This window comes from Zasmidium cellare (genome assembly GCF_010093935.1).
Source record: "Zasmidium cellare ATCC 36951 unplaced genomic scaffold M409scaffold_9, whole genome shotgun sequence".
NCBI lineage: Eukaryota > Fungi > Ascomycota > Dothideomycetes > Mycosphaerellales > Mycosphaerellaceae > Zasmidium > Zasmidium cellare.
Window position 1 is genome coordinate 52,257 of NW_022986953.1, and position 11,478 is coordinate 63,734.

An 11,478-nucleotide genomic window follows, 5' to 3' on the forward strand; every position below is an offset into this window, starting at 1 on the left:
AGTGTGGCGATGTGCCGAGCAGTTGAACTCCATGTCTACCTTAAATACTTCACCAGCGTGAAGCCTCTTCTATTTTCTGATTACCCACCCCGGAGCAAGGCCACGGGACAGGGATGGCGAAAGTGGTCGCGAAAAGCTCCCATCTTACTAGATCAGATGACGACAGCTGAGCGGTGATGGTGAAAGGTCGTAAACTCCGGGGCTGGTTTTATGAAATACGTGCACGCAGAGTGCGGAATGCTCCCGGTGTCATTGTCAATGGCATTGTAATAGAGACACTGGTTTGATGATATTGTTGCTTTGGGGAGGAAACGGTTTGATTTCCAAGGAGAATGCTGCCTCTACAAATATATCCGGCTGACCAACTTCGGAGAGCAAAAGCCGGGAAGTCGGCCGAGGCGACAGCCTCAGCCTGATCCATGTAGCTGTGAAGAGGATGTTTGTTGGTCAACCTAGTTGTTGAACAGGGCACATCTGATTACTGGCCTACCTGCTTCAGAACTTCTCGGCGTATCAATAGTAAAGGCACTCGATGCAGACCAACCTTTCGGAGTGCCAACAGATCTTATACGGATCAAGGAATGAAAGAATGACTTCTGGCATGCGGTACGTCTTCATTCTCCAAGTTATACAGCAAGGACTGACATATTCCAAACGTCTTCGCCCGGTAAATTGGATCGTTTGAGACTGGAGTGTTGAAAGAATTCTCCTTCGAACACTGTGTTGATCTACCAGCCTGATCGATCTTTACCACGTCCTGCTCCCATTCATTGGACAGTCACTGCATGGGAAATCTTCACAGTCTCAATGTCCTTGAAACAACGACACATGCAATTCCAAATCACCACAGCCTTGCCGGGTCAAACCTCACAGACAAGGTATCCCCTGAATCGAAGAGCGTCAACTCCGCCTTTGCATGAGGCTGATCCATGTCTGTACGCACAATTAAGTTGTATTGAAAGCTATATGCCGCCTGCTAAGGATGATGTCCATAAACTCGCCACGCCGACCTGTCGTTCTTGGTGCGTCTCTTGACGTAACCTTCCGTAGCCGACTCAGCTTCACAATGCTCATATTCACGCTGGCTACGCTGTCTGCGATAGCGGCCGCTACCCAAGATTCGAATTGCAAAGAAGTGAGCTTCACGCTTTCCGGCATCGCCGCGAACAGAAACATCACCGGCATCCCTCTGAACGAAAGCTTGAGCGCCATCATCGACTTCTACAATCACGCTCGCACTATCGCTACTACGGGAACGCAGTTGATCAGGGGAACATTCTGCGATGCTTCCAAGCGCAACGACAACAATGCCAAACTGCAGGTCTTATTCCACAGCATCACTACTGATCGCACCGCCTGGTCGGCTCTTGGTGGCGTTGGGAGCGAGTACGAAGCCTATAAACCCGAGAAGTATTCGTGGGTGCGCTACAGTATGCGAATTCTCAGGGGTATCCGACTCTCGCGATCGATCGGCTGGGGAATGGGAAATCAGCACATCCGGATCCTGTGCTTGTTGTTCAAGCGCCATATGAGTAAGCAAGTAGTGGAAAGACGGGCCGCCCTTCGTTCTCTTACTGAGTCTGCATAACAGGATAGCGCTCTACCACGACCTCGCCATGCACATCCGTGCCGGAGATGCACAGCTTCCAAGCCCATACACTCACCTAATCTACATCGGCAACTCGTACGGCTCGCAGCTCGGTGCCAGCATCGCCGGAACGTATCCCAAAGCATACAATGAGTACATCCTCACCGGCTTTACGAACACTCCACAGAAAGGTTTCGGAGGCGTGGGTTTGGTTCAAGCGATGCCAGCCCAAACTGTCGACCCGCTTCGGTTCGCGAATTTCTCCGCGGGCTATCTCACCACAGCCAGCAAAGAAGGCCGCACTAACGCTTTCTTCGGGTCGAAAGCGCAGGTCGATTATGAGGATACGGTCGCAGACCTGTTCTTCGAGCGGAAAGATGTCGTCTCGATCGGACAGTTCGTGACCATCTACGCTTTTCCTTTCGACGGAGCAAGGTTCAAGGGACGAGTCCTCGTTCTGGACGGCGAGCAGGATCAGCCGTACTGCGGGCCTGGTAGTCCGGTCATTGGGCTTGCGGAATGCGGAAGGCAGCCGAAAGATAGTGGGGTGCTGTTTCCGGATGCAGACTATAACTATCAGACGGTCGATAGGATCGGGCATGCTGTTCAGGCGCGTATTCGCTCGCCAGTGCTTTTTGATATTGCGCACAGGTTTTTGGCGGGTAAGAACTTTAGCAGTATGACGCCTGTCTGAACGACATGTCACAGAATAATCATCGCTGGCGTGGTGTTCAGAAAACCGGTCTTGCATTTTGGATGGAAGATCAAGGCGTCCGAGATGTTATCATCCAGAATTCGAGCCTGACGTCTGAGGAAGTCAGTGATCTCTCGATGCATCACGAGAGCAACGAGTCGTCTACTGCCACTTCTCCCCCACTCGATCTAATCGTTTCGTTTGTATTAGTCCGTCCCATCGCGAAAACAATGATGCAAGACCGTCCACCCTCGCTTCACATGCCAACGCCCAAAGAGGCAATAGTGGGCGAAACAAGTGAATCCGATTGGCTTCGTATTCGTACACCAACTATGACTCTGGGTTCACGTTGACGTCGCACGAGTAGAACGATGTCTAGGCGAGGTCTTGGAAGACTTCGATATATTCGGAAGAGGAGGAGGAGGAGGTGTCCACAGTTGGTTCTGGAGGTATTGCAATCAATCGAGCTCGTTGACATTGACAATCAGGAAGAATGAACCCTATACTCGACACAGCACTCTCCTATGCCCTTCGATGCCTCATCTTCCTCGTCATATCGATCGCCATCTTCATCGTACTCCAATCAATTCGAATCTCCAAAGCCCCTCACGACATTCCCTGGGTCGGACTCAAGAATCGAAGATTCTTCCCAAAACTACGAGCATGTCTTTCTGAACTCACAGCTGGTCAATCGATGCTCGACGAAGGCTATGAGAAAGTAAGTACTGACTGACTTACATAAAAAACCATTTCCCGCTCCTCCTATCTTGATACTGATGACAATGATCGTTAGTACGGCAAACACAACCTCCCCTTCATCCTCCCCAGCATGCTCTGGAATGCTATCGTCCTTCCCCCCTCCAACGCCGTCTGGATCGCCCAACAACCCGACTCCATCCTCAGCGGCAACACCACCATGGACGAACTCATGGGCCTCGGACACCTAACCCACGGACCCAATGCAGAATCCTGTCGAGACTTTACGGTCATTCGACGGGATCTGACAAGACAGTTCATGAGGCTCTCGGGTCAAGTTTACGAGGAGATCCAGGCTGCCTTCGATGATGAGTTGGTTGATGTTGGGGAGGATGAGTGGACTGAGGTGAAACTGCAGAGGGTCTTGCTGAATGTAGCCTTCCGCGCTGGGAACAGGATTTTCGTCGGGTTGCCCATGTGCAGAGATAAAGCGTACAAGAAAGCCGTCGATCGATGGACGCAGGCATTTGGGATCAGTACGATGATGTTGAGATTCTTGGTGCCAGAACAGCTCAGGGATGTGTTCCTGAGGATTGCGGCGATTCCGACGAAGTATTTGGAACGACGGGCGGCGAGGTTCTTCCTGGCGAGGATTGAAGAAAGATTGGTAAGGCTGCGAGGAGGCGAGGAGGGCCCGAAGGAACAAGACAACGATATGATGCAGTGGATCATCGATCAGAACGCTTCCAAAACCGATTCGAGAGAGCTGGAGTCAGGGAATATCGCAGCCAAGATGATCCTGTTGAACATCTTTGGTAAGCAAATCCTCAACACTCTCAAACATGAAGCTCACTATTCCTCCAGCAACGGCCACAACAGGCGTACAGAGCGGAACAACTATTTTCAACCTCCTGACCTCCTCACATACTTCCTCAATAATCCCTCAACTCCACGCCGAAGCCATCAAAACAATGCCTCGCATCCTCGAAGATCAACGCAAGATCCGCGAAATGCACAAACTCGACTCCTTAATCCGCGAAACCCTCCGCTACCATCCCATGACACCGCAAGGTCTGGTCAGACAAGTCGTGCAACCAGGCGGCCTGACAAGTCCAGAGGGCGTGTATCTGCCCGAGGGGACGCATGTCCACTCTATAGTGAAGAACATGCACCACGACTCCCAACTATTCGGCGAAGGAGCTGATGAGTTCGACCCATTGAGATATTACAAGCCACCTTCTGGTGATCAAAAGAGCGCCGTGCATATCAGCTCAGACTTCCTCCCATGGGGTTTGGGGAAGCACGCTTGTCCAGGGAGATTCTTCGCCGTGCATGTCATGAAGCTGATGCTGGGACACCTGTTCCTGAAGTATGATTTCGAGCCGTTGAAGGAGAAGCCGAAGCCGGTGCGGATTGGTGATATGGAGTTTCCGAGCGAGGAGGTGGTGGTGAGGATGAGGCGGAGGGAGGGTGAAGGGAGCGGTATCGAGAGATAGGTTTGGAAGTAGCAGGATCTGTATTTGTAGGTTTGGCCCAACACCACTCAATATGGGATATTCAACCCCTTCTTTGGATTCATGGACAAGACATCACAGCTCCACTTGGAAGTTTGGTGAGGCTGGATAACACATTTCCGATGCCACATCCGAGGTTCAAGAAGCATGAACTTCTATCAGTCCCTTCCTCCGTCCGCTTTCCCTTCTCTTGTGGGCCCGGTTACTCAGCCTCGCTCCGTCTACCACTGTCTTTCTTCAGCCAGGCCTCAATATCAGCTACTACAAGTCTACTCTTGAGGCATTCTTTTCTGCACCCCTTTTCCTCCTCCTCCATATATCCATCCAAAGATTCTGAATCCAGAGAACCATTCTCGAAGTCGTCCTCCAAGTCGCCCTCCAAGCCCTCCTCAGATTCATCCTCAGATTCATCCTCAACTTCGTAACTCTTATTCGCTTGAGCATACACCCGCACGATCTCAAGACCAAGCCCAGCAAAAGCCTCAAGTTCAACTTTGGGAAACTCATTACAATACGCCAAACAAATCTCCACGGACGAGAGGTTCCTAAGCCGAACAATGGTGCTGGGACGAACACTTTGAAGGTCAGGCTGGTATCCTTTTCCCCAGTCTCCTAATTGTATACTCTTGATAGCTCCCCGATGCGGAGCTACTAATCTCTCGGAGAAGAACAGATCCAGGGTATATCCGCAGCGGAACGCGAACGTATGGCATTCGTAAGGGATTACAGCCGCCTCGTTGTGGATCTGTCGACAAGCTCTCAGAAGGCTGAGGTCGAGCGCGGATTCTTTGTGGAGTTCATCCCGGGCGACACGGTTCGCCTCACGCTGGAGACGACGTTCTTCGGTCGGATTGTTATGCGGTTGGCCTGTCCGTGGGAGCATAAGACAGAGATCCTCGAATTCTTCGATGAGTGAAAAGCAATCTTCGTGGCGGTCCTCGTAGGGAGGGATGGTGATCCAGCGACAGCCTCGTTGAGGACTGCAGCTCCTCGAGAGTTCGTGTACATCGCGCTCGGATGCTTGTTGCGTGCAGACAGCGTGGGAAAACTTGTAAGGAGACTTGCGGTCTCCTTTCCCTGGTGCTTCAGACCGGCGGTATAGCTTCGCACGGCTGAAGGAGCCTTTGACGTCTTTGGGGCATTGGTGGCGGTCGATGTGGATGACCTTGTTTGCTAGTATCTCCTCGTAGATTCTATTTCTGACTTCGCCCGACAGTCGTAGGAAGGGCGACTCTGTTGCGTTTTGTTCGTCTCTATGCATTGATCAGTACCAAGTGGATGTATTCCTGTAAGACACGCACATATCCTTGTACTGAGGCGGGCATTTGGCTGTTTTCATCAGGCTTGAATTGGTCTCCAAATTCTGCATTGCGTCAAATACTCGTGTCGATAGTAGATGAGTCGGCGGTAGTTCAGAAGAAGACGCAACGGGTAACTTTTAACGTTCGAATGTGATCCAAGGGGGTGGCAACAAGAAGTTACACGAAGAGACGACTCTCAGGCAACAGTGCAATGCTGTGCCAATGAAGAACTTCTCGCCGCCTACTCATCCCAACTCCGCAACGACCTCATCCAGCCCTTGCATACCTCCCTCCAGATAGGCGTCAAACTCGCCCTTCATCTTCGCATGATCCTCGTTGATATCATCGGTCCAGCGGTAGATATACACGGTCTTCATGCCGACGTTCTACAGGGCAGGCATCAGCACTCATACCATCGACAACAAGGCAGCGAGGGAGACTCACCTTCGCACCTCTCACATCATACCCATGAGCCGCCACCATCACACATTCTTCAGGCTTTCTCTTGATCAGGCCCAGACATTTATCGTAGTTCTCTCTCGCGGGTTTGATGGTCCCTATCAGCTCACTCGAGAACAACATATCGAAGCAATCGCTCAAGCCCGCGGATCTGGTGATGTCGAGCTGCAATCTCGTCGTGCCATTCGCGTGGACGAAGACTTCATAGCCGCGTTGTCGAAGTTTGAGGAGTGCGGGTCTGGTATCGTCCCAAGCAGTTTGATGATGCCATTGCGCTATGCATTTCGTCTTGACTTCTTCGGTGAAGAGTTCAGCGTGCGCTTGCCATCTAGGTCGAGTGAGCATTTCGTCCAGCGTCATTCGATGCGTGATGTCGATGTCTTCAGGCGGGTCACCGCGACCTTGTCGTGCGGCATTGGTGTCGAAATAAAGTTGTCGCCATTCGAGCGCGAAGTCGGATCTGTCTGGTTGTGGGATGGTAGATGGGAAGATGTTGGTGATACCGGTGTGCCAGTCGAGACAAGTGCCCATGTAGTCGAAGAGAACTGCTTTGATTGGCATCTTGGTCTTGGATCAGATTGATGAGCTGTTGTCGAGATCTTGCGGTGTTCTTTGCTCAATATGAACGTGGTAGGCTTGCAGTAAGGCGCGGTTACGTCAGCTCAGCTTGCTCTGCATGTGAAAGATCTGCTGCAGAAGGGCGTTCGGCAATATCAGTAGAGAAGGCTGTGCGTTCGAGTGTCGCAACCCATTCAAGGTAGTGGTCTGTCCTTGGGTGAGAGTACATTGTCTCTGATAATCATTGCAAACCACAGGCAAAGAAACTTGAATTGCACAGGTCCACTTTCAGACCTTGGAGATTTATCTATACAGTCAGCTTTTCTTCGCTCAAAGCACGACCTCACCACTGGTTCATTCCCCTTCACCGTCCCTTCTTCACCCAGTCCTGCACAGCTTCCCTCGCCTCTTGCACCTTGTCCTCTGCCATCGCAAGACCCATCTGGCTGTGCGCCTTGCCCGTTTCAATAAAGTGTCTGACCCCCTGGCTTATTCTCAAGTGGTTGTCGCGCACAGCTGGGAACTTCTCCTCGTAGCTCCAGATCAAGTTGCCCACATTCTCTGTAGTTCGTGGGATAACATAGTTCGCGGTGACGACACCCGTCAGAATTGGTGTTGCAAAGCGCACCAGGATGTTCCTGTTGCGGCTGATGATGGAGCCGGCCATGGCAGCAACCAAGACGTATATGCCACCTGGTAGCAGCTTCTCGTTCGACTCCTTTGGTGGAGCGAGGGAGGCGACGGTGGATGTGAAGGACTTCTCCGTCTCCATGAAGCGGGCCATGCCATTGTTAACAGCGTCTTCGGCCTTCACAGCGTAGCCGTGGACGAAGAGGCGCGAAGCCTTCACCTGCTCGGCAAGGCGGTCGGTGGGAGACGGTCGCCGTGGGGTGTCGTGTTGTTGCTGCTCTTGCGGTTTGGAGGTGATGCCGGAGGCTGGGGGCGGAGTGGTGCTGGCGATGCTGCGGACGTCGGCTTCCAGGGGCGCGTCGTAGATGGGTTTCCGGATGCGCTGTGCATTGTAAGTATGTCTCTCTGCCATGTTCTGCTATCTGCGTACAATCTCTTTAACCGGATCTGAGGGAGGCTCTTCGGCGAGGACGGATCGCGTAGGGACGAGAGCCAGGGCGGTGGTGAGGCCGGCGAGGGGCAGAACGTGCTGGATGAATTAGTACTGGTCGCATCGTGACATTGATTGACTCTTACCTGCCGCAGTAGCGGAGCGAAGGCCATAGGAAGCGGGTGTCGTGGTCAATGGCTCGTCAATTCCAGGTCAATGTTTGTCGCAGCAGCAGCGTCAAGCTTCCGCTCCTCCTCGGTTGATCCCGGCTCCTGCTTCTTGGCGGAGTCGCATGTCCGTCCGCGCGCATGTGAATCTGGAACCCTTTCCTTCTTTCACCTCACCACGCGAGCATGCTGAAGCGGCTGGAACGGCAGGCTTGGACGTGTCCCAATTGCCTGCGGAATCAACTGCGCCAGTCTCGACGATGTCTCGTCACCTCCAGCCAAAGCAAAGGCGCTGCAACAGCCGCCGCCATCGCAGACGATGAGCAGCACCACCCGGTTTCGAAGGCCGCCCCCAATGTTGCACACGATGATCGAACACTACGACAAATATTCGATTCGCCCAGCTTCTGGAAAGACTTCTCATCGAAAACGCGATATCACCATGGCGGCAGAAGCGCAGGCCTGCTTCAGAATCGATACCTCACTCGACCCCAAGGCTTTGCCGAGTTCGCCAACATCACCCTTCAGAAATGCCAAAAGATCGTTGCGCATGTGTTACAGTACAACACTATAGAACAGTACAAGAGGATTACACGGGACCTGGATAGACTGAGTGACTTGCTATGTCGAGTCATCGATCTCAGCGACTTTATACGAGCCGTGCATCCGGATAGGAGCATACAAGCTGCAGCGACCCAGGCATACGCTGCGATGTTTCAGTATATGAATGTTTTGAACACGACGAGTGGGCTGAACGACCAGTTGAAGAAAGCAGCATCCATTCCTGAAGTACATTCGAGCTGGAGCGTGGAAGAGAAGACGGTTGCCGAGATCTTGATCAAGGACTTTTCAAAGTCAGCTATCGATCTGCCAGAAGGAGAGAAGAACGCATTTATCGCTTTGTCGGACGAGATTGCTACGGTGGGCAACGAGTTTGTGGACAACATGGCTGCCGAGAGACCTTACCTGTCGATTGACAGTAGCAAGATGAAGGGAATGGATCCGGTCTTTGTCAGGCAGTTGACGAAATGGGGAAGGGTCAACCTACCAACAGAAGGCATGCCTGCGACTCTGGCATTACGGACCGTCGAAGATCCAGAAACACGACAGGAGATATACATGGCCAACCGCACAGCTTCCAAGGACAACCTGCACCGATTAGAGCGATTACTTAAACGGCGGGCAGAGCTGGCGAAGTTGTCTGGGTACGAGAGCTTCGCACATATGACATTGGCAGACAAGATGGCCAAATCCCCAGAAGCCGTAACCTCATTCTTGGACGGCTTGGCCCAAGTCAATGCGGCCCAAGTTCGAGAAGAGTTACAGGAGTTACTCGAGCTGAAGAAAGGGGATGCTTATTTCGAAAACTTCCCCAACGTTTTGAATGCGTGGGATCGAGACTACTACACGGCCAAGCTCATGGCGTCGATGCGATCGAAAGCACGAACGCCAGACTTCCTCAGCGCGTATTTCTCCCTTGGGACAGTCTTCCAAGGGCTGTCCAGACTCTTTCATCGATTGTATGGCATTCGTCTCGTGCCTCGTGAGACACTTCCAGGAGAAACATGGAACTCAGACGTTCGACGCCTGGACGTGGTCGATGATCAGGATGGCCACATTGCTGTGATATATTGCGATCTATTCGAACGACCTGGGAAAAGTCCAAATCCTGCGCACTTCACCTTGCGCTGTTCGAGGCGGATCAGCGAGGAAGAACTACAAGAAGCTGCTGAACTCACCTCTCAATCCTTATCCACCTTTGCCACGGCACAGGAAGCTGTCAATGATGGCCTCGCAACCAACTTCAACCGCCGCGACGGCAACGCGCTTTACCAACTCCCTACCATTGCACTCATCTGCGACTTCGCTCTGCCCCCATCAGGATCGAAGCGACCTACTCTACTGACGTTCCGCGAACTAACCACGCTCTTCCACGAGATGGGCCACGCCTTGCACTCGATCTGCGGACGAACGGCGCTCCAGAACGTCTCAGGCACTCGTTGCGCTACCGACTTCGCTGAGCTTCCTTCAGTACTCATGGAGAACTTTGCGTCTGCGCCAGAAGTTTTGGCATTGTATGCGCGTCACTGGGAGACGGATACCCCGCTAGATCCCCAGCGAGTGAAGGAAAGGGTGGAGATCGATCGACGAATGCAGGGGGCAGAGACCGAAAGCCAAATCTTACTGGGGATGCTGGATCAGAGGTATCATTCTTCGATACCGGCGAACTGGTCAGAAAGTGAAGTGGGAGCAAGCACGAAGGTGTACCACGATGTCTGGACCAAATACTCCTCCGTCCGTGAACCCCAAGGCACCAGTTGGCAGGGTTTCTTTGGCCATCTATTCGGCTACGGCGCGACATACTACTCCTACCTGTTCGACCGCGCAATTGCGGGAAAGATTTGGCGAGATGTGTTCCAGCGGCAGATGGGAGATGCGGTCAATCCAGAGCAGGGACATCTCTTCCGTGAGCAGGTCTTGAACTGGGGTGGTGGACGAGATGGATGGAGATGCGTTGCGGGTGCACTGAAGGACCGTGAAGGGGTGCTTGCAGATGGGGGGAAAGGTGCCATGGAGATGGTCGGCAAATGGGGAGTGCACACTTGACGTGGATAGTAATCATATCGTAGTAGGCACGTAAAGTAGGCTCCTACCTACGTTGATGGATAGCAGGGAATGAAGAACAGTCCTGACCCATTTACTTTTATGCTGCTTCAATGATGTGCCATTGATTGAGTTGGAAAGGTAAGCTGGTAGACTATGTGCTGTAGGTACTGCCGCTTCCATTATGCTCCGCAGTGTCTGCCTACAAGTCGTGAAGCCCACCAAGCGAAGGCATGGCTATTCTTGAATTTCTCCGCCAAGCAATCACATCGAGACAATGCTGAAATGCAGCAACAACGTGGCCGGCGAAAAACGTGCGTGAATCGCAGTAGAGCCATGATTATTCATTTGACCCTGGGCTGCTGACATCGCAGGATATGCCTGGATCCGGCGTCGATGGGTGATCCTTCGGCCCATCTCATCAGTCAGCTGAAACGGAGACGCCGCCGCTGCTGTCCATCCTCCACCACGAGGTGACGTGCAGGACAGTCCGGAGATGCTCACGGAGAGGATGGGAGAGTCGGCCTTCTCTGCTTGATTTGCATCAAAGTTCAAGGCAAGGCAAGGTTGGCTGTCGTATTGGAATTGGCCATAACCGAGGGACGGGCAGATTGATGAACCGGGTAGCTGCACGATTACTTGGCTGAACAGGAACGAATGCGACAGACGAGATACGACGCTGCACCTTTGGCGCTTCTGCCTGGACAGCAGACGTCGTCGACGGGGGCTGTGAAGAGAAAGAGAAAGAAGACAAGAAGGAAGACGGGGACATCATTTTAACATCGACTTGCCACGCGAGCCTCACGCCGTAGCCACGCAGCAGCGTTCAGCTTCCAG

At 52.6% G+C, this 11,478-nt stretch overlaps 5 protein-coding genes across 5 annotated transcripts; 3 read left to right on the forward strand and 2 right to left on the reverse strand.

Moving 5' to 3' along the window:
- Positions 1–1,066: 1,066 nt before the first annotated feature.
- Positions 1,067–2,282, forward strand: M409DRAFT_52059 (uncharacterized protein; the record flags this gene model as incomplete). Its single annotated transcript, XM_033811974.1, has 2 exons — positions 1,067–1,532; positions 1,597–2,282. The coding sequence occupies 2 exons, from the start codon at positions 1,067–1,069 to the stop codon at positions 2,280–2,282; spliced, it is 1,152 nt and encodes a 383-aa protein (XP_033670407.1).
- Positions 2,283–2,775: 493 nt separating this feature from the next.
- M409DRAFT_64636 (uncharacterized protein) lies at positions 2,776–4,474 on the forward strand (the record flags this gene model as incomplete). The annotated part of the gene is made up of 3 exons (XM_033816162.1): positions 2,776–3,000; positions 3,076–3,793; positions 3,843–4,474. The coding sequence occupies 3 exons, from the start codon at positions 2,776–2,778 to the stop codon at positions 4,472–4,474; spliced, it is 1,575 nt and encodes a 524-aa protein (XP_033670408.1).
- Positions 4,475–6,038: 1,564 nt separating this feature from the next.
- M409DRAFT_64637 (uncharacterized protein) lies at positions 6,039–6,813 on the reverse strand (the record flags this gene model as incomplete). The annotated part of the gene is made up of 2 exons (XM_033816163.1): positions 6,039–6,179; positions 6,238–6,813. The coding sequence occupies 2 exons, from the start codon at positions 6,811–6,813 to the stop codon at positions 6,039–6,041; spliced, it is 717 nt and encodes a 238-aa protein (XP_033670409.1).
- Positions 6,814–7,174: 361 nt separating this feature from the next.
- On the reverse strand, positions 7,175–7,852 carry M409DRAFT_52062 (uncharacterized protein; the record flags this gene model as incomplete). The annotated part of the gene is made up of 1 exon (XM_033811975.1): positions 7,175–7,852. The coding sequence occupies one exon, from the start codon at positions 7,850–7,852 to the stop codon at positions 7,175–7,177; it is 678 nt and encodes a 225-aa protein (XP_033670410.1).
- Positions 7,853–8,223: 371 nt separating this feature from the next.
- M409DRAFT_64639 (uncharacterized protein) lies at positions 8,224–10,644 on the forward strand (the record flags this gene model as incomplete). Its single annotated transcript, XM_033816164.1, has 1 exon — positions 8,224–10,644. One exon carries the CDS (start codon positions 8,224–8,226, stop codon positions 10,642–10,644), a length of 2,421 nt encoding a protein of 806 aa, XP_033670411.1.
- Between the last annotated feature and the right edge of the window lie 834 nt (positions 10,645–11,478).